Source organism: Macaca thibetana, chromosome 7 (assembly GCF_024542745.1).
Source record: "Macaca thibetana thibetana isolate TM-01 chromosome 7, ASM2454274v1, whole genome shotgun sequence".
Taxonomy (NCBI): Eukaryota; Metazoa; Chordata; class Mammalia; order Primates; family Cercopithecidae; genus Macaca; species Macaca thibetana.
This window is the reverse complement of record NC_065584.1, coordinates 108742006-108764358: the sequence shown is the minus strand read 5'-3', so window position 1 is coordinate 108764358 and position 22353 is coordinate 108742006. Positions and strand designations below refer to the sequence as shown.

General features: G+C 52.5%; 1 protein-coding gene across 7 annotated transcripts in view; it reads right to left on the bottom strand.

The window, feature by feature from the left end:
• Positions 1-22353, bottom strand: part of CYFIP1 (cytoplasmic FMR1 interacting protein 1) — a 117210-nt gene that overhangs the window by 31214 nt on the left and 63643 nt on the right. For 3 of the 7 annotated variants that reach the window (XM_050796117.1, XM_050796116.1, XM_050796121.1), the window contains exons 14-22: positions 21281-21447; positions 20401-20548; positions 19083-19635; positions 17318-17474; positions 14183-14279; positions 12635-12711; positions 12420-12528; positions 10759-10878; positions 5644-5843 (exon numbers count right to left, since the gene is read on the bottom strand). In XM_050796117.1, the coding sequence (XP_050652074.1) occupies positions 5644-5843; positions 10759-10878; positions 12420-12528; positions 12635-12711; positions 14183-14279; positions 17318-17474; positions 19083-19635; positions 20401-20548; positions 21281-21447 (1628 nt within the window). The remainder of the gene's footprint in view (positions 1-5643; positions 5844-10758; positions 10879-12419; positions 12529-12634; positions 12712-14182; positions 14280-17317; positions 17475-19082; positions 19636-20400; positions 20549-21280; positions 21448-22353) is intronic. The other 4 variants (XM_050796119.1, XM_050796118.1, XM_050796122.1 and 1 more) reach the window with 2 other exon arrangements.

Below are 22353 nucleotides of genomic sequence, written 5' to 3'. Positions count from 1 at the left end.
CCAGCTAATTTTAAAAACCTTTTTATAGGCCAGGCGCAGTGGCTCACACCTGTAATCCAGCACTTTGGGAGGCTGAGGCGGGCGGATCAGTGGTTAGGAGATCGAGACCATCCTGGCTAACATGGTGAAACCCCGTCTCTACTAAAAATACAAAAAATTAGCCAGGCGTGGTGGCGGGCACCTGTAGTCCAGCTAATTGGGAAGCTGAGGCAGGGGAAATTGCTTGAATCCGGGAGGGGGAGCTTTCAGTGAGCTGAGATTGGGCCACTGCAGTCCAGCCTGGGCGACACAGTGAGACTCCATCTCAAAAAAAAAAAAAAAAAAAAATTTTTTTTTGTAGACACAAGGTCTCCTTACGTTGCCTAGGCTGGTCTTGAACTCCTGGACTCAAGAGATCTTCCTGTCTTGGCCTCCCAAAGTGTTAGGATTACAGGTGTGAGCCATTGCACCCAGCCAGGATTAGCAATTCTGAAACTACTTCCTGTGTTTTTTGGAAAAGAGCAAATGAATAATATACTAAGAATAATGAAGGAAGGATTCTCAGTGTTTAACGAAGTCAGAGAAAGGGAAAGAGAGAAGACTAGAATGAACTCTGCAGTGTTGAATTGGAATTGGAAATATCAGTATAAACTTACAATTTTAATACGTAGGTAACTATATAGAAATAAACACGCACATTGATATGGTTGGCTGTGTCCCCACCCAAATCTCATCTTGAATTGTAACTCCCACAATTCCCACGTCTCATGAGTGGGGCCTGTTAGGAGGTAACTGAATAATGGGGGCAGGTCTTTCCCGTGCTTTTCTCGTGAGAGTAAGTCTCACGAGATCTCATGGTGTTAAAAGGGGAGTTTCCCTGCACAAGCTCTCTCTCTTCGTCTGCTGCCACGTGAGATGTCCCTCTCACCTTCTGCCATGATTGTGAGGCCTCCCCAGCCATGTGGAACCATAAGTCCATTAAGCCTCTTTCTTTTGTAAATTGCCTAACCTCAGGTATGTCTTTATCGGCAGTGTGAAAATGGACTAATACACACGTACACGTTGTATTGTGTCTCTGAAAACAATATGTTTGTCCAGGCGCGGAGGCTCACACGTGTAATCCCAGCACTTTGGGAGGCCAAGGCGTGCAGATCACCTGAGGTCGGGAGTTCGAGACCATCCTGGCTAACACGGTGAAATCCCGTCTCTACTAAAAATACAAAAATTAGCCGGGTGTGGTGGCGGGCGCCTGTAATCCCAGCTACTCAGGAGGCTGAGACAGGAGAATCGCTTGAACCTACTGGAGGTTGCAGTGAGCCGAGATCGCACCACTGCACTCCAGCCTGGGCAGCAGAGTGAGACTCTGTCGAAAAAGATATGTTCAGTCCTCACTCCTAGTACCTCAGAATGTGAAATTTGCTGGAAAGAGGGTCACCACATATGTGCCTGGCTAAGACAAGGTGATACTGGAGTAGCAGGGTAGGTCCTTGACCCCACATGACTGAAGTCCTTGTGAGAAGAGACAGAGACACAAGGAGAGTGGCCAGTGAAGACAGAGAGGAGACTGGAGTGATGCCGCTGCAAGCCAAGAACACCCAGAACTGAGGTCACCACCCGAATAACGGTTCTACCCAGTGTCTCAGAGGGGCGTGGTCCTAGGTCACCACCCGAATAACGGTTCTACCCAGTGTCTCAGAGGGGCGTGGTCCTAGGTCACCACCCGAATAACGGTTCTACCCAGTGTCTCAGAGGGGCGTGGTCAGTGTCTCAGAGGGGGCGTGGTCAGTGTGTCAGGGGGCGTGCCCAGTGTCTCAGAGGGGCGTGGTCCTAGGTCACCACCTGAATAACGGTTCTACCCAGTGTCTCAGAGGGGCGTGGTCCTAGGTCACCACCCGAATAACGGTTCTACCCAGTGTCTCAGAGGGGCGTGGTCCTAGGTCACCACCCGAATAACGGTTCTACCCAGTGTCTCAGAGGGGCGTGGTCCTAGGTCACCACCCGAATAACGGTTCTACCCAGTGTCTCAGAGGGGCGTGGTCCTAGGTCACCACCCGAATAATGGTTCTACCCAGTGTCTCAGAGGGGCGTGGTCCTAGGTCACCACCCGAATAATGGTTCTACCCAGTGTCTCAGAGGGGCGTGGTCAGTGTCTCAGAGGGGGCGTGGTCAGTGTGTCAGGGGGCGTGCCCAGTGTCTCAGAGGGGCGTGGTCCTAGGTCACCACCCGAATAACGGTTCTACCCAGTGTCTCAGAGGGGCGTGGTCCTGCTGACACCTTGATTCAGACTTCGGGACTCCAGAGCCGTACGTAGGAGAACAGATTTCTATTCTTTAAGCCACCTCGTATGTGGCAGGCACAGGAACCTCAGACAGTCCACATGTGGAGATGTGCTCACTCCGATCACTGAGAGCACCTGGAAACAGTGACACCCTCGAGAACAATGAGCCCTGGCACACCCAGACTTGGTCTCTAAATGCCATTCTACACTAGAAGGAATCCTTGGAGAAGTGACAGGTTGCAAGGACCGAGCAGGAAAAGTACAAGATGAGCCTGGAACACCTTGTGGTGCAGAAGGTTGGTGGTGCAGAAAGAATGGCAGAGACGGCCCCAGGAGACCGAAACCGACCAGGCGGCTCGCACTGCCCAAACCGCACCCACCCCAGCCTCAGAACTCCACATAACGGATAACCCGGAGTTCATAAAAATAAGTAAATAATGAACAAATGCTACCACATACAGCAGAATTCCAGTAGTACCTGCAGAGAGAATGAAGGAGTTAAAACTCAGCTGGACACGGTGGCTCATACCTGTAATCCCAGCACTTTGGGAAGCTGAGGCAGGCAGATCACCTCAGGTCAGGAGTTCGAGATCAGCCTGACCAACACAGTGAAACCCCATCTCTATTAAAAATATAAAAATTAGCTGGGCATGTGGCATGCACCTGCAGTCCCAGCTACTCGGGAGGCTGAGGCAGGAGAATCGCTTGAACTCGGGAGGCGGAGGCTGCAATGAGCTGAGATCGCACCACTGCACTCCAACCTGGACGGCAGAGTAAGACTCTATCTCGAAAATAGAAAAAAAAAACAAAACACCTCACTGCTGTTCAACCACCAGTGTGAAGATAAGTGATTCGGGCAGGAATCATCAACAGATATTAAAATGACTGGGTCAAATTTTAATGAGGGAGTTTGTTTACACCATCTCAAATTATTTCCCTACAAATTATTTATAACTTTGAAACAGAAAAACGGCAACATGACAGTGGGGACACCTGGCAGCCACCACCTCACCCCAGGGACAGAAGCCACCATGAGCAGTGAGGGGACAGTTGCGGCCTTGGGCTCCAGGTGCGCCCCGCTGAGGACACGCCCTCCATCTATGGTCTTCCGGAAAAGAGGCCTAACTCTGGACCCAGAAATACCCTTTTGCCAGCTTCTCTCCAGAGCTGCAGCACTGTCTCATGTTTATCTACTATACAGGTTAAATTCCAGTCGCAGACAACCTAGGTCGCCTCCCAGAGCCACCACGGATAGCTCACGAACCGCAAGTTAGTCCAGGCAACAAGCAAAGTCCCGGCTTACGTCACGCAGCTCTCAGAAAACCCTCAGGCACGAGACTAAAATTCCGGGTGGCATGGTTTTGTGTGTCTTCTCAGGACTCAGAAAACCCTCAGGCACGAGACTAAACTTCTGGGTGGCATGGTTTTGTGTGTCTTCTCAGGATTTGACACAGAACTTGGATACACAAAATCCTGTTTTAAAATGCCTTTCCCAGATAACACGGCTTTGCTGATTCCACCAAAGACTTGTGGGAAACGCAGACACAATGGCTTCTACCACCACTCATGGAAGGTGGAGGGTGCTGAATAAACCGAAGCTCTTCTGCAGAAAATGCCCCTGTGACAAGCTAGGGTTCCCTGTGATTTGCACCTCAAGTGTCCCCAGGCCCCAGGGCCCCAGGAGGCCCAATAGGTGTGGCCAGAGGCAGCAGCTCTGGGTCTCTTGGGGAAACAGGTGACACACACAAAGTTGGTGTCAGATAAGATGGAACCAGCCTGCCTGCGTCCAGGGGCCCCCATGTGTCCAGGGGCCTCCTGCCACCCACAGTGGGGACGAGTGCGGCTGCCTGGGTGTAAGGCCCCAGCAGACGGCTCTGAGCAGCTGCACGCACGGCCCCGGGTGCACCGTGCTGATGTGCACACAGGAGCATTCCCGTCACCTCCCGGGGTGTGGGGAAGGAGGTAGCTGGCCGTCCCTCCCTGCTGCTGTGACGTATGTGGTGCTGCAGGGGTGCAGACTCAGGGGATGGAGGGGCCGAGGGCCACCTGTGCCTCCCTGCTGCTGCAGGGGTGCAGACTCAGGGGATGGAGGGGCCGAGGGCCACCCGTGCCTCACTTTAGAGGACAAATACATTTTTACCAAGGAAACCTCTGGGGAGTGCACTCATTTTTTTCTCATCTATGTATCCATGATTTCTCATTTTTCTAGAATTTTGATACATTACTTGTGTAAGAATATTTTTTCAATTAATTCCAAGCATAAACATCTTTTTAAAATGTTGAGGAAAATGGACACCGTAAAGGTGAGTTAAACAGAGATGGTGGTCTTCACGGTTTGGTTTCCATGGACCATTCCCAGCCCGGCCTGGAGGCCCCCTGAGCTGAGGAAACCACACCAGGTGCTGCCACCTGCAGCCGAGTGCATGGCCATGACCCTGGAGAACAGCCTCAGTGACGCAATGCACCTGGGCCTGACCCACAGCCCCACAGGAAACGTGGCCCTGCACTCAGGGGTCCTGAACGGACAACAGCCATGGCAAGCAGGATTGGGCCGCGGGGCAGCCGCTCCTCTCTTCCATCAGAGCTCAGCATCCTGTCTCCCGAGACACAAAACTCTGGGCCTACGAGTCGGTAAGAATTCAGCCACATGTGGGCGGATGCAGAGATCCAGCGGCAAGCACAAGCACTTATTTGTAAAGGTTCTCCCAACACACGCGTGTGCACACACATGCATCACCTGCACTCCTCTGTCTCTGGATGGAGCTCGGCAGCCAGGCACCTTGCTTGGTGCCCTACTCATCCCCCCCGGGCTGCTAGTGTCTATGGGAAGGCATGATGGGTGACACACACACATCCCTGGCATGAGCCGATGCTGTGTAGGAGCTGAACTCACTGCCCAGAGAAGGAACCTCAGCCAGAATGGCCGCTGCCCGGTGTGTGGAGCCCAAGGCAGGGCTGTCCCAGGACTCAGGCCCTACTCTGAGGCTGAACCTCAGGATACTGCCAGCGTCCACCGTTTCACCACCAATCATATCACTTCACGTTGTCCATGGGCAGTGGGCGGGAGGGTGGCTCCCCCACACCCCAACATCCCAGCATGGAAGCATGAGAAGCAGTCACCCCACTTCCACCATCAGGCAGACAGAAAGCCAGGAGACGCAGCCCATTCCAGCCCCACGTGCAAAGCCACGACCGTCCACGCGAGGGTGGGCCCGAGGCTCCCTGTGCACACGGAAGACACCGGAGGGCCTGCGTGCTCTTCGTGTTGAGAAGTCACGGGGAGCGGGAAGAGTGGGGAGACAGGGACCTGGTGCCATGGAGGAAGCCTGCGGGGACGGGGGTCCCTGAGCTCCTCCCGTGGGCGCCTGTGTGGTGGGCACGCTCACCGGTTGGTAGAGCCGTTGTAGCAGTAGTTGGGCAGGAAGTCGTAGTTGAGCTCCCAGAACACGTGCAGGGTGATCCTCCCATAGGGCGCTGACACATTGTGGTTGGCCTCCCGGAACATGGCGTCGAAGCTGTCCAGTGTCAGGTACCGGCTCAGCAGCTTGTGCGTCATGCGGTTGATTTCCAACAGGCCATCCAGCTCCTGTGGGACCAAAGACGGGTGGGTGACAGAGCTGGTCCAGGCCGGAAGGAGGCGCTGAGTGGCCTCTGATCCCACCCAGGCCTCACGGTCCCAGCAAGCGTAGGCTCTGACAGGTGACATGAGCTTGCTTCTCGAAGGGCACCCCACCTTTTCACAGTCACTCCCACTGGGCCACGCCTTTCTCCACTGCAGTCACCTCCACGCCACCTACCCCTGCCGTCCAGCACCCTGTGGGGCAGTGCACGTGTGGCCTGCTACTGCCACCCTCCCCCCACGCACCCGCTGAGCCCCAGCCCCGCCCTGCGGCATAAGCCCAGCCGGTGGCTGCATCTCCCTGGGCATCAGAGCTGAGCCAGCTTTCTCTGAGGTGCCTGGAGACACTGAAATGCGCGTCTGGGTGGCGGGGCAGGTGCGCTCGTTCTCACAGGCCTTGCAAGCCCTCACGTGTGCTGCTCTGGAGCTGGTCCAGGCTGCACTGTCCAATGTGGCAGGTGGGGCCGGAGCACAGCTGCCACCACCTGAGGGGTGCTACATGAGACACCAGATTTCAAAGACTGAGTAGGATGAAACGGACTAGCAAATATCCACCTCAATTATAATGCCATAGGAATGACGTGGTGAACTAATATGGGGATACAGTGGATTAAGCACTTTATGAAAAATAACTTCACCTATTTCCTTTTCTAATGTGACCACGGGAAAATTTCAAATTACGGATCTGACTTGCATTCTATTTCTATTGGACAGTAATGGCCTCGGTCAAAGCTTTGACTAATGATTTTACTCAAAATCATATTTGGCCAATGCCAACAGAAACACCATGGCTTGTACCAAATTACACTCGCAAAAAAAGGCCGCTAGGCTGGGCGCGGTGGCTCAAGCCTGTAATCCCAGCACTTTGGGAGGCCGAGATGGGTGGATCACGAGGTCAGGAGATCGAGACCATCCTGGCTAACACGGTGAAACCCCGTCTCTACTAAAAAATACAAAAAACTAGCCGGGCGAGCTGGCGGGCGCCTGTAGTCCCAGCTACTCGGGAGGCTGAGGCAGGAGAATGGCGGGAACCCGGGAGGCGGAGCTTGCAGTGAGCTGAGATCCCGCCACTGCACCCCAGCCTGGGCGACAGAGCAAGACTCCGTCTCAGAAAAAAAAAAAAACCAGGCCGCTACAGGTCTGAGTCTCAACCCGTTTGACTCCAACGGTGAACACGCGGAGCCCTGCTGTGCAGTGCAGAGATGCCCACAGGGACACGCACGGTGCCCGCCAGCGCCCAGTGTCTGCCAGCCAAGGTCTGTTCTCCAGGAAAGAACAATCCTCCGAGCCCTGGCACGTTCGTGACCATCTGTCTGCAGCCTTTATTCTCAGAAGGTCGATTTGACCGGCGACCAAACCCTCGATTCACACTTCCTTTCCTCGGCTCTGGCGAAGGTCCGAGGACAGTTGGATTTTCCTTCCCCGCCTGTCCTGCTCAGACAGCCCAAGGACTTCTTCCTCATCTGGAAAGTCCAAAACTTTCACTGCATACCGTTTTTAACATATTATTTTTTTTCTAATCTTCAACCAGTCTAAGATGCAGTATTTCTAAGTGTTGACCAGTTTGGGTCGGCTTTACCGAGTACATGATGTATGCTTTTAATAGACACTTTCAAGGTGTCTTCTATTTTACCAACATTTTCTTGAAGTAAACGCCAGTCAGCCCTGTTCCGTTGCTTTGGTTTTCTTCTTGAGGAACCTGTATGACAGGTACATTGACTCTTCATCCTCCATCATGTGATCATTTGACAGCATCATTTCCTCTCAAATTGGCTTTAATTTCTTTTTGCTTTTAAAAATGTACCTCTTTTTTTTTTTTTTTTTTTTTTGGAGATGGAGTCTCGCTCTGTCACCCAGGCTGGAGTGCAGGGACGTGATCTCAGCTCACTGCAAGCTCCCGAGTAGCTGGGACCACAGGCGCCGCCACCACGCCCGGCTAATTTTTTTGTGTTTTTAGTAGAGGCAGGGTTTCACCGTGTTAGCCAGGATGGTCTCGACCTCCTGACCTTGTGATCCGCCCACCTCGGCCTCCTAAAGTGCTAGGATTACAGGCGTGAGCCACTGCGCCCGGCCTTCATTCTTAGTATTTCTAAGTCATCATCCATTGTGTTATTTCTGGTGTAGGTCTGCGGTTTTGAAATCTCTTTTTCTTTTCAATTTTTTTCATGAGTTTTCATGATTTCTCTTTTCAAAACTTTCGTTTTTCCTATAAGCTTATTTCTGGATTTTTTTTTTTTTTTTTTTTTTTTGAGACAGAGTCTTGCTCTGTCAACCAGGCTGGAGTGCAATGGCACAATCTTGGCTCACTGCAACCTCTGCCTCCCGAGTTCAAGCAACTCTCCTGCCTCAGCCTCCCGAGTAGCTGGGATTACAGGCGCCCACCACCACGCCCGGCTAATTTTTGTATTTTTAGTAGACACAGGGTTTTACCATGTTGGCCAGGCTGGTCTTAAACTCCTGACTTCAGGCAATCCACCCACCTCGGCCTCCAAAAGTGCTGGGATTACATGTGTGAGCTACTGTGCCTAGCGTATTTCTGGATCTCTAAAAATTCTGATTTATATTATTCTTTCACAGCAGCTACTACTTGCTTAATCTCTTTTAGCTGACTGTGAAGAACGAGGTCCAGTCTGCATGGTCCGTGGGAGTCTCTGGCGAGCCTCCGCTGCCTGCAGGGACAATGTTGTGCACTTCCATTTTCTTTTTTGCTGTAACACGTCTAAAGGAGATTGCGCCGTGATCCTTCCCTGCGGCTCGACTGGAAGTGAAATAAGCTCCCTCACGCTTCTGAAGAGGAAGACGGGCTGGTCAGGGCCAATAGTAACAGCGCTGGCTCAAGCCTTCTGAGACCTGCCTCTCAGGCTCCCCTCTGCCACGACCCTAACCCTTACAGCTTACATGCTATTCCCAGCAGCTTCTCCCACAGGCAGCTTTGTCTTCGGAGGGAATTTTGATTTATTCAATTCCAGAGACAGCAGCGTCAAACCTGATCTCACCTGAGGCATCTTTGAAAAGTTCTAAGTTATTCTCTGTTGGCCATCAGCCGGGGCTCCTTGACTCCAATGGTGCCAGGTGGTGGGCAGCACAACCCACGTGTACTCAAATGGCTGGACCCACAGGAGTGCCAGTGTGGACTAGCAGATGGTGGTATCCCCAGGGCTGGCACAAACGACCAGCCTTCGGAAGTCCCATTTGGTCTGGATAAAGGGAAAAGCCCTAGGCCTACCCAATACAAGTCTAACTTCAATCATCATACAAGAAATCACGGCTCCTCAACCAGTTCTCGGACCCAGAGCTCCTCGGGTGAAGGGGAGAAAGGACCTCGTGCATTTTGTTAGAAAATGCATAGTGTAAACCCTCCCCTTGTTCCCCCAGTGGAAACGGACATGTGGCCATGCACCAATGACCGTGCACTGGAGAAGGGAAGACAACCAGCCTGTTCAGGCTTACTGCATACTAGCTCTGATTACATCCTAAAGATTCAAAGGCACCACAGGCCGAGGGTCAGAGTTGGGGGTAGTCAGGAGATCCACAGAGCTGTGGCTTGGGGGCCCGCTCACTGAGGTCCCCCTGTGGCTCCGGCCCTGGCTCCAGCACGTGCAGTTGGGTGGCACACCTCAGTGGCAGGCCGGTGTCTTCTACCCATGTTAAGGTCTTTCTGCCATCTTCTCTTCAGACAACTCTTCCGCGATGCCACGCTCTCTCACCTCCTCTAACACTCCAGTTACACGTTAGGTCTTTCCACTGTTGTCCACTTTCTTATGCTCTTTTCTGTTTCATCCATTTTTACTTTTCTCTGTTCCCCAGTTCAGATGTTTTTAATGCCTGTTTTCCTGTTCCTTAGTCTTGCCCCTTCCTGTGTTCAAATTCTGATAGAGACACAGGGAAAAATGGCAGACAGAGGCGGGTCTAACCTGCAGCTCCCACTCCGACGAACAGAGCAGCAAGTGAAGACTCACACTGCAAACTTTTGTTTCAAGAAATACCACAGGGACATACCGGGAAAGCCAGGAGAATCCACAGGGACATACCAGGAAAGCCAGGAGAATCCACAGACCCTCTGAAGGAAGCGGCTTGCCCTGCAGCCTCCGTGAGACAGCCAAAAAATGGCTGAGGGCCCAGAGAGGGTGAGGGGGGACGCTGGCCCCAAACACACATCCTCACTGGGAAACCTGAAGGTCCAGGTAACAGGAGAAGGATTAGACCTTACCTGGAGCTGAGATGAACTGAGACAGCCGAGCAAAATGTAGGGGTAGAGGAATTAGCAGGAAGAGTCTTATGGGCTCTCTCGGTCCCTAAAGAAGACATTTCTTTTTTTTTTTTCCTTGAGATGGAGTCTTGCTGTGTCTTCCAGGCTGGAGTGCAATGGCACAATCTCGGCTCACGGCAACCTCCACCTCCTGGATTCAAGCAATTCTCCTGCCTCAGCTTCCCGAGTAGCTGGGAATACAGGTGCGCACCATCACACCCGGCTAATTTTTGTAGTTTTAGTAGAGATGGGGTTTCACTATGCTGGCCAAGCTGGTCTCGAACTCCTGAGCCCAAATGATCCACCCGCCTCAGCCTCCCAAAGTGCTGGGATTACAGGCATGAGCCACCGTACTTGCCAAAGTTAAACATTTTTATCTCCTAGCTCGTTAATACTAAAATGTAAACATCTTATTAAGTGGTGTGCTACCTTTTGCCATAGTTGACGATTCTTTTCAAGACTGGTGTTATGTGTTCGTTAAAGTCAGTTTAGCATCGTGAACACGAGTGTAGGTGCTGCAAAAGAGGCTTGGTATAGACCATGCTCAGTGAGCGCATCTCTTTTATTATCTATACAAGAACTGGACCTACCCTTAGTCCAATTTAATCAATAGCGCAAAGTAAAATTACTTACAACTATGGAGGTCAAATCTTCACTTTCAAATCGACCAATCGCCAGTTCCAGGGACTTAGACACGGCTGCTGAGACACGCTGCGTGATCAGACGATTGAGGTCTATCGACCTGCCGAGGAGCTGGCGTACAAAGGGAAGGATGGCAGGGCAAGAGCGGACATGAGCAGCTCAAACACAACCAAAGCCTCACCAGAGACCCTGGAGAAGCCGGTCTCTCAGTAACGACACCCTTTACAACCATGTTCAGGACCCGTTCAGGACCCATCTCCCCACATACACGGCAGCCTGTGTGTGTCTTTTTACAGGTGTTACGATGATAAGAGAAAATTATTCCCTATTTCAACATACTAGGAACATATTCACACTTAAGTGTTATTCTGACAACATAAAAATATGACAAAGCCCTGGTGAAAAAGGTCCAAAAACGTGCATGGTGATTATTGGTGTACAGACAGTAGAATCAAGTGCAATTTTGTTTTAGTTTTCCACATTTTACTAGTTGTATGTGTGTGATGTAACATCACTTTTAACTATTTTTCTTTTTTTTAATGTTTGTGGGTACGTAGTAAGGGTACATATTTATGGGGTACATGACATGTTTTGATACAGGCATGCAATGTGTATCATTTTCTTAAAAGCTGTAAAAAATAAGCACCGTATATCTTTAAATTCTTTCTGCTGGCCAGGAGAAAGTTTTCTCTGATGCTCTGAACTGATGAGTGCTTCTCACCTTCATTCTTTTATTTATTTACTTTTATTTATTTATTTTTTTGAGACGGAGTCTCGCTCTGTCGCCCAGGCTGGAGTGCAGTGGTGTGATCTCGGCTCACTGCAAGCTCCACCTCCCAGGTTCACGCCATTCTCCTGCTTCAGCCTCCCGTATCGCTGGGACTACAGGCGCCTGCCACCATGCCCGGCTAATTCTTTGTATTTTTAGTAGAGACGGGGTTTCACTGTGCTAGCCAGGATGGTCTCGATCTCCTGACTTTGTGATCTGCCCGCCTTGGCCTCCCAAAGTGCTGGGATTACAGGCTTGAGCCACCGTGCCTGGCCTTCATTCTTTTTAAGCTCTGGCTTTTGGGCTCCCGGAGAAGGGCTGACCGCTCCGGGCTATGCCCGCCCCCGGGAGCCGCAGGGCAGGTGCAGCATGCTGCAGGTGTTCCCTGTGTGTCAGGTGACCCAGCAGAAAGGGCGTGTCTTTCAATGCCTAACAATTTGTAAGGACGTTCACAGTCACAAGCCAAGCTGATATCTAGTAAAACCTAGTTAGCTATAAGAAATTTCAATTTTTTTTTCTTTCTTTGTTTTTTTTGAGACGGCTCTGTCTCAAAAAACTCTGTCGCCCAGGCTGAAGTGCAGTGGTGCAATCTCAGCTCACTGCAACCTCCACCTCCCGGGTTCAGGTGATTCTCCTGCCTGAGCATCCCAGAGCAGCTGGGACTACAGGTATGCACCACCACGCCCAGCTAGTTTTTGTATTTTTAGTAGAGACGGGGTTTCGCCATGTTGGACAGGCTGGTCTCGAACTCCCGACCTCAGGTGATCTGCCCGCCTCGGCCTCCCAAAGTGCTGGGATTACAGGCGGGAGCCACCACACCCAGCTGAAAACTCAGGCTTTCCAACGCACACTCTAGTCCTCACCTCGGCCGGGCCCAGCTCACCTGCACATGCCTCTGCTTCAGCAGCGTTTCGTAGCGGTTAGACGGCGGGAGGTGGATCGTGGCTCCCTGATTCTTGCATTCTGATCGTAACCGTTTATCAAGAAGCAAACTAGTACAGAAAGAAGACAAAGTTTTTCATACACTACAAATTGTAATGGGAACGTCAGATCAAATTATGAAACGTTTTGTATCAAAATCACACACCAGATACTCACCTTCCTGCCATAACCTTATAATATGCAAATATCTGGTCTGCTAGCTTGTAAACAAATTGGTCAAAACATAGATTCACCTGAAGAAAAAGAAAGCACACGTTACAGTGTGATTCCCTAAAGCAAGATCAAACAACAAGCTGAAAAACAAAATGTTTCGTTAAGGCAACTAACTGAGGCTTTTTTGTTTTTTTGAGATAAGAGTCCTGCTCTGTCACCCAGGCTGGGGTGTAGCAGTGCGATCTCGGCTCACTGCAAGCTCTGCCTCCCAGCTTCAAGTGATCTTCCTGCCTCAGCCTCCTGAGTAGTTGGGATTACAGGTGCCCAGCACCATACTGGGCTAATTTTTGTATTTTTATTAGAGACGAGGTTTCACCATGTTGGTCAGGCTGGTCTCAGATTCGTGACCTCAGGTGATCCACCAGCCTCGGCTTCCCAAAGTGCCATGATTGCAGGCGTGAGCCACTGCACCCGGCCTGAGGCTCTTGTTAGGAAAAAGAAACTAGGCCAGCCATGGTGGCTCACACCTGTAATCCCAGCACTTTGCAAGGCCGAGGTGGGCAAATCACTTGAGGTCAGGAGTTCACCAGCCCCGCCAACATGGCAAAACCCCATCGCTACTAAAAACACAAAAAATTAGCCTGGTGTGGTGGCACGCACCTGTGGTCCCAGCTACTAGGGAGGCTGAGCACGAGAATCGCTTGAACTGGGGAAGTGGAGGTCGCACCACCGCAAGTCTCTCTTCACCGTGTGCAGTGACCACAAGACACTACTGTGCACCGCACGTGGGTCCCTGCCTGGGACAGCTCCACCTACTGTGCACTCCAGGAGACACCACTGAGGGCCGCCCCTGGGCCTTCCCTGGAGCACAGCGGCTGTTCTGGGTGTGAGATTGATCAGGAGACACCCCCAAAAGACCCTTACTTGCAGATGGGACTAGCACTACCTCCTGGAACCGTGAGAACACCTGTGCTTGGTGGCAAGCGGGAGCCAGGACCCAGGGGGCCCGGCAGACAGGGTCAAGAAGGGCATCTCTGCCCTCCTCCCATCCTGCAGGGCCGGGGACCTGTGACATCTCCCTGGAGCCCCGTTTTCAGGGGGTCTTTGTGAGAAGGCAGAGGCGGCGACGTGGAATAAGGTTCTTCTCCTTATATGTGCACACGCTAACCTGAGAATTCCACCTGTGGGAATTGGTCCTATAGAAGTCACGCGATGCAAATAAAAACGTGCCAGGGGGTGCAGCAGAGTGCTATTTACAAAATCCAACACCAAAAAAGCAGAGAAATCAAACAGGAGTTGCTTCAGGGCAAAGATCATAACCAAAAACAGATGAGGACGCAGACACCGCAGTGACACGCGGTCAAGTGAAAAAGCACCTCCCGCACTGAGCGCGGGCGCAGATCCACGGAGGAAGGGCTCGCTCCCACATGCTTGCTTCTCGGTTTACATTGTCTTATGTTTTAAGGAAAGTTTAATACTTGGAAGAAAACAAAATGAGAAAGGAGATTTAATTGAGAGAAATGAACAGACATGGAGCTGCATGGGCCTCACCTCGGCCTCGATTTCGTCGTAGAGGAACTGCTTGTTGAACCTGGTGAGCGCGTAGTGGGCGCTGTCATTGTACAGGTCCAGGGAGTAGAGCACATACCTGCAGAGGACACAGCAGTCACCAGCAGCCTCCGCCCTGCACTCGCAGCTCCCACAGCCTCCCCCCACCTCAGAAACTCAACTCCGCTTTTCACCTCTCACGTAAGGAAAAACAATTTTCACTCCAAACATCACACAGTGCACCTGTGAAAGCCCTGGTGGCCGCGCCTGAGGTGGCTGCCACACCCACCAGGCTGTGAGGACACCTGGGGACAGCACACACCCACTCAAGGTCACGCACAGACAAGGGCCTCCACCTGCCTGCATCTTCTCACTTAGCAGCCTTTAAAATATTTCACTACAAGTACATAGTGTTTCTTTTTTAACAAGAAAATTAAGCTATTTTTTTATTTCAAGAATGAACTCAAAGGGCCAGGCTTGGTGGCTCATGGCTGTAATCCCAGCACTTTGTGGAGCTGAGGTGTGCAGATCACAAGGTCAGGAGATCGAGACCAGGTGAGCAATAGGGCAAGACACTGTCTCTAACAGAACTACAAAAAACTATCTGGGTGTGATGGTGCATGCCTGTAGTCCCAGCTACTCGGGAGGCTGAGCGTAGAAGGATCACTTGAGCCTGAGAGGTCGAGGCTGCAATGAGCCGAGATCGTGCCACTGCACTCTAGCCTACGTGACAGAGTGAGACCCTGTCCAAAAAAAAAAAAAAGATAGAGAATGAACTCCGGCACTTTAGGTGGACCAGGCAGGAAGATAACATGAGGCCAGGAGTTTGAGACCAGGTTGGACCACATTGCAAGACCCCATCTCCATGAAACACAAAACAATTAGCCAGGTGTGATGGCGCATGCCTGTAGTCCCAGCTACTCAGGAGGCTGAGGCAGGAGGATCGCCGGAGCCTGGAAGGTTGAAGCTGCAGTGAGCTGTCTTTGCACCACTGCACTCCAGCCTGGGCAATAAAGCAAGACGTTGTCTCTGTTGGGGGCAGGGAGGGGGACGAATGAGCTGACTGGAAAAGAACAAAGGTGGTCGGGCGCAGTGGCTCATGCCTGTAATCCCTGCACTTTGGGAGGCCAAGGTGGGTGGATCACTTGAGGTCGGGAGTTTGAGACCAGCCTGGCCAACATGATGAAACTCATCTCTACTAAAAATACAAAAATTAGCCAGGCGTAGTGGCTCGTGCCTGTAGTCCCAGTTACTTGGGATACTGAGGCTGAAGAATTGCTTGAACCTGGGAGGCGGAGGTTGCAGTGAACTGAGATTGTGCCACTGCACTCCAGCCTGGGCAACAGAGCAAGGCTTTGCCTCAAAAAAAAGAAAAAAGAAAAAATTACACCGACGGAAATACACAGACAGCATCAAACATTTAAAAACAAATACAAAGGTGAAGGTCCTGGATCCCACAGCTGACCAGAAGCATGTCCAGCATGGGCCCATGGCTGAAGGCCTGTCTCCCACTGCCTCATACCTGGACAAAGGCCATGGCCGGGGCAAGGAGGCGCATGCCTGAAGGAGGCCTCCTTCCAGCTCCTCACACCACCCCAATGCTGCGGAACGAGCCACCAGAGACTCTGCCCACAAAGATGGCATGGCCATGCCACAGCCACAGAGAGTGTAAGGTGGCTGTCCGTACCATCTCCTGGGCACCACGAGGGATGTGTGAGGAGTGATGCACGAGGAACTCAGGGGCTTCCCACTCATGGTGCTCAGAAGACAGACCCGCTGGGCAGCTCCCCAGTCGCCCACCATGAGACACACCCTTTTCCAAACACTTTCCCTTCCATGGACTTCATATTTTCTTTTTTTTTTTTTTTTTTTTTTTTTTTTTTTTTGAGACGGAGTCTTGCTCTGTAGCCCGGGCTGGAGTGCAGTGGCCGGATCTCAGCTCACTGCAAGCTCCGCCTCCCGGGTTTATGCCATTCTCCTGCCTCAGCCTCCGGAGTAGCTGGGACTACAGGCGCCCGCCACCTCGCCCGGCTAGTTTTTTGTATTTTTAGTAGAGACGGGGTTTCACGGTGTTAGCCAGGATGGTCTCGATCTCCTGACCTCGTGATCCACCCGTCTCGGCCTCCCAAAGTGCTGGGATTACAGGCTTGAGCCACCGCGCCCGGCCAAGACTTCATATTTTCAAAGACTGACCCTTCCATCTAGGTCCAGAGTCCTGACCCCCAAAACAAAGCTGTTCGATCAATACTTCCTTTCCCCACTTCATCTGGGTCAGAGGCTGCGTCAACAAGAGGCCGGCCACAGGACCCCCACGTGGCAGCTCCCGGGCATGGCCACCTCACAGGGCCTGCACTACAAAGGCCTGGGGAGGGTCCAGGTTCATCCATCTCCCTGGTCCAGGCTGAGTCCCCGGGCCCCAGCCAGCACCCATGCAAAGGACGAACGTGACTGGTTCTAGTGCCTGAGCTCTCAATTCCAGTCTGACGCCAAGAAACTAGTTAGTTACTCGTATTAACCTCTAAAGCTTTACCCCAGGAAACATGACTTTTTTTTTTTTTGGAGACAAGGTCTTGCTATGTGGCCAGGCTGGAATGCAGTGGTGCAATCCATAGCTCACCGCAGCCACAAACTTCTGTGGTAAAGGAATCCTCCCGCATCAGCCAGCACACCAGGATAAGTTTTCTCAATTTTTTTTTTTTTTTTTTTTTGGGAGGGAGTCTCGCTCTGTTGCCAGGCTGGAGTGCAGTGGCATGATCTTGGCTCACTGCAAGCTCCGCCTCCCAGGTTCACACCATTTTGCTGTCTCAGCCTCCCCAGCAGCTGGGACTACAGGCGCCCGCCGCCATGCCCGGCTAATTTATTGTATTTTTAGTAGAGACAGAGTTTCACCGTGTTAGCCAGGATGGTCTCGATCTCCTGCCCTCGTAATGCGCCCACCTCGGCCTCCCAAAGTGTTGGGATTACAGGTGTGAGCCACCGCGCCCGGTCTTATTTTTGTAGAGATTGGGGTCTTGTTATTTTGCGCAGGCCCGGAAACATGATTTCAAATAAAACAGTCCCGTCCTCCTCCACTCCACCTCTTTTGAGACCCCTGGTCACCACACGCAAAGGCTGGAGACTGGCCCCCCCGACACGCACTCCATCATGGACGCCTCCTTGGTCTCCAGGATGTGGTCCGTCAGGATCCAGGGCATTGACATTTCAATGGGGAACTGGATCCTCCTGCCCATGGTCAGCTCCAGGAAGAACTCTCGGAACCACAGCTGCGAAAGGTCACAGCACTGCTGCAGCGTTTCTGGGAGGGTTCAAACAACACCATGTTATTTCCCGCAAGCAAAAAAAAAAAAATCTTTAGCAGAGATGACACAAGGGGCTGTGTATTGGGTGCCTGCTCCTCCTCACTCAGCCCCAAGCCATGCAGCATGGACATGAGTGGGGAGGGGTCACTGGGGCCTTGCACTAGGGACAGGACCAGCTGGGCATGGCTGCAGGTAAAGCCACCTCATCAACCGTTAGCCCTTCAGTGGGACCCAGGAAAAAGTGTCTTTTTTTTTTTTTTTAAGACAGAGTCTCTCTCCCTCTGTCACCCAGGCTGGAGGGCAGTGGCATGATCATAGCTCACTGCAGCCTTCAACTCCTGGGCTCAAGCCATCCTCCTGCCTCAGCCTCCAGAGTAGTTGAGAACACAAGCACGTGCCACCAAACCTAGCTGATTTTTGTATTTTTTGTAGGGATGGGGGTCTCGTCATGTTGCCCAGGCTGGTCTCAAACTCCCAGCTTCAAGTGATTCTCCTGCCTTGGCTCTCCAAAGGGTTAGGATTAACAGGTGTGAGCCACTGTTTTACCTAAAAATGCTCTTTTCAAAAGGAGACATAAAAACAGGACTTCTGGCTGGGCGCAGTGGCTCACGCCAGTAATCCCAGTACTTTGGGAGGCCAAGGCGGGTGGATCGCAAGGTCAGGAGATCGAGACCAGCCTGGCCAACATGGTGAAACCCCGTCTCAACCAAAAATACAAAACTAGCCGGGCGCAGTGGTGGGCGCCTGTAATCCCAGATACTCGGGAGGCTGAGGGAGGAGAATCTCTTGAACCTGGGAGGCAGAGGTTCCAGTGAGCTGAGACCACCCCACTGTACTCTAGCCTGGGCGACAGAGCAAGACTTCATCTCAAAAAACAAAAAAGCAAAAAAACAAACAGGACTTCTTTACTTTCGCTTAGGATAAAAACCAATGTCCAGGCTGCAGCATTAGAGGCACCCTCAGGGAGGTCTGGCTAATACAAAAATGAGACAGATTACAAGAGCCCACGCTCGAACTCCACCCTTTCATGGAGTTAACAGCAAAAGTGGTACGATTTCCTCCAGTACCTGCAGCACCCAGCCAAGACAGCAGGGTTCCTGTTCTGAGCAAGAGGTGGACACGGACGACTCGATGAGGACACGGGGCAGACACACGGAGGGCAGAGAGCGCACCCACCGGTGGCCAGTCAAGCTGGCCGGTCAAGGTGGCCGGGCGTCACCCAGGACGGGCTTGCCTGGCACAGGGCACCTGCTACCTTCCCCCACGTCATGGACTGCGGGGGCCATTTCTGGTATTTATCAATGCCTGTGTCTCAACGCAGGCACCAGATTACATTCGCCTGTTTCCAACTCCGCACGGTTGAAAAGACTTTCTGTTCATGTCGCAGGGCCAGCCCAGGCTCCTCAGCTCATACCCTTGTAGGGGCCACGCCCTGTGGGGCGAGCTCAGGCCAGGGACGTGCAGCTGCCGTCACAGAGGGCGGGACGAGTCACCGTCTGGGTGCACCAAGGGACGGGGCGGGGTGGTCAGGCAGGCAGAAGCACTAGACGGTGTTAGTGGTGTTAGGACATGCCGGGCCGGATGCTGTCAGCAGTATCTCTTACCGCTGAAATTTATCAAGTGAGTGTAGAAGAATGACTCTCGATGAAATTTTTCTATGTCCAATATGGTGGGCCCCTCAAGGCTACTTCTCAAGGTTTTCTTGGAACCACTTTTGTCTGCAATGAGGGACTCTAGCATGGTTCTCACCATGTAAAGCTGGATTATCCAAGGAAACATTTGTGGGGGAGAAAATATACACGGTACATTAGTTACGCCAAACTCCGAACGCCCACGAGAGAAGGACTGCTCTGCTATGCCCTGGCCGGGAGGGCCCCGCACCAGCTCCCCGAGGGGTCCGGGCGCCTGTCTACGTGGCCACGTTGCTGCTGCTTCAGGGAAAGAACAGCTCGCCGCAGAGCCGCTCGCCTCCGTGCCACAAACGTCAAGAGAAACAAATGATGTCTTACCACCAAAGGTTAAAAGGGGTAGGTAGGTGCACGACTGCCTCAGAAACGTGTTAACCGCATGCAAGAGCCTCTCCATGCCCAGAGACTTGAGCTGCCTGAGCAGCTCGGCAGAGCCCAAGGACTCGGCCATGGTGCGCACCAGGTAGAGCTAGACACGGACAGACAGGAGGGAGAGGCAGGAGAGAGACGTTAGTCACGCGACACACACACCCCAGGCAGGGACACGGGACGCACGCAGAGGGAGGCGGGGAGGGTGGCCGGCACCACGCACAGGCCGAGGGCCGTCCCCCTGACCCTCCTGCAGAGCCAGCAGCGTGCGCCGCTGGTGACTTTCCAGAGCGTGGCAGAAGAGATTAAAAGCCTCCAGCAGGGATGAGGAGAAGACCAGCCCCAGGACGGAGGACAGACGCGGTGGTGCGGATTAAACCGGGTGTGAAAGTCGTGAGAAGCACCTCGGGGAGGCCTGAACACACCAGGAGAGAGGACAGTGGGCAGCTCAGGACCACGACAAGAGGACACGCAAGCAGCACCTCAGTTTCCCACGCCCCATCTGTAGGAGGGTCATTTGCAGACCCAATGTAAAGATTATAGACATTCAAACACCCATCGAGAAACACAGAATGAATACAGACACGTGGACGTGTGCCCACGTTTTTGGGACGGGAGTTGAAATGGAGTCAGACTCCTTCTTAGTGCACGTGACACATCTGACAATCAAGGCACGGCTCGCTCACGCTCCCGACTCACTTGGGCAGGAAACAGAGGAGCAGCAGAAACCACAGGCGGGCGCCACTTTCCCTGCCTGAGCGGGCAGCGGGGACCTCAGTTAACCCCCGCCTCACCAGCCCCACCCACTCGCAGCTCAGGGTGGGTCCCCAGGGAGAGAGCGCAGGCGGGCTCAAGGGACGAGAACCTGGGTGCTGGAGGGTCCCACGGCGCGGCGCGGCACTTTTATGTCGAAGCCGCTCTTAGGGTCCTTCTCGCCCCGCAAGGCTGGGTCATTGAAGGGCTCGTGCCCCGTCTCCCAGTCGCACACGGTCTTCCTGATGGCCTGCAGGACACTGAACACCCCACCAAGTGATCAGCAAGGCCCGGAGGCCAAGACCCCCAGCCTCACAATCATACCATCTCCTTGCCCAACTACCGGGCTCTCAGAACAGCCCCCATGAAAATACAAATTACTGCGGGGGCCACGGAGGGATGTGGTAATGGACCAGCCCAACAGGAAGGGTTAAAAGGAGCCTGCCTTCTGGAGAGTGTCACTACTCCCAGAAGACTGCCTGGGCTGCAGTTCGCATCTGTTAGCCCAGGGCAGCAGTGAGGTGGCTCCGAGCCACGCTGGGGGCAGGGAGAGGGCAGAACACAGCCTCCGGCCAGAGCGGAGCTGGGTCCCACCTGCCTGCAGCTGGCTGTCCCCAGTAACCGACAGGGACATGAAGTCACCCGCATGACCGGAGCCTGGGCGTGTCTCTCGACTGGTTTGGAACACAGCCTCGTCACCAACAGGGCTCCACCGTGCAGAGACCCCCACAGGCACTGTGAGCCTGGGATAAATGCACCTTGTCCCGGCATCCTCGGACTCCCCAGACACCCTGCAGTTGACTTACTGTCCATTGTTTGGGTTAATCATTGGACCCATGCATTACTTTTAGAGGTAATTCACCAAGAGCATCTGGAGGTTGAAGATAAATGTATTGAAATCATTTTTGAGAATTTAACGCTCCTGTTGTTTGAACCCGAGTTCGTCCGAGGACGTGTGGGCACAGCGGGCACAGGGCGTAGGGAAGGCTGACCTCTGGATGACATTCTTCTTCTTTTTGATGGCCTGCCGCAGCGGCTCCCGGAGGGTCACCTGGGAGAAGTCCTGCAGTGCAGCATAGACGGTGTGCCGGATGGCGTGGTTGAACACGCTCTCCATCCTGCCCATCAGCACCTGCAGGCCTTTGATCATGGCGATCACCTGCGGGGGACACAGCAACAAGGACGGCCTTCTGAGGGCGGCACCAAGCCTCCTCTGTCTGGCATATGCCAGGGGCTGCTCCTCCTCGCCCACGGCACCTCTCCTATGCCCTCCCACGTTCCTGCCCTGCAGCTGCCCTGCCCCAAAACGTCTTCTCCAAAGCCGTAGTCAATGGAACTGTGCCCGCATCTGACTCCCAATCAGACCGTCAGCCTCTGGAGGACAGGGATGCATCTGACTCGAAACACACACGCATCCACCCTGGCACACCCTCCTGTGATGGAATTCAAATGGGAAAGAAGAAAAAGACTCAGGAAAGCAGGCGTGATATTAACTAGAAAAGAAGTTACAAGAGGTTGTAGCCCAAATCCCATATTGTTCACAACAAAGGCACAGTGAATTACCATTCACAGAAACAGCCTGGAAGACTTTGACGGAACATAATTACACGACAAAGAGCTTCCAAAGTAATTCCTGGGACAGAAAAATGGTGCCAGGGCTCATTACTTCCCTGTTTCCAGACAGTAATTTTGTAATTACACTGTGCTTTATTACTTTCTGACTAAACAACTGAAGGGCACAAACCAAGCATGACTTTTACAATTGCATGAGCTTTCTTGCTGCTTTTGCAGTTTATAAATATTTATACAGCCAACTTCACGATAGCTATGTGAGACCCACAAATCTCTCTGAAAGCAGCAAGTGAGGCAGAGCAAGACACACTTACCCCAAGTCCACCTGCCGTGTGGACGCCTGACGTATAAGACACCAAAGCAGAACATCTAATAGCACCAGAGAAACATAATTCTTCTTTTTATTTTTTAACTAGAATGCTGTACCTAAGACTAATATATCTGGTAAAATCTTAAAAACCCTTCTTTGGCCAGGCACAGTGGCTCACACCTA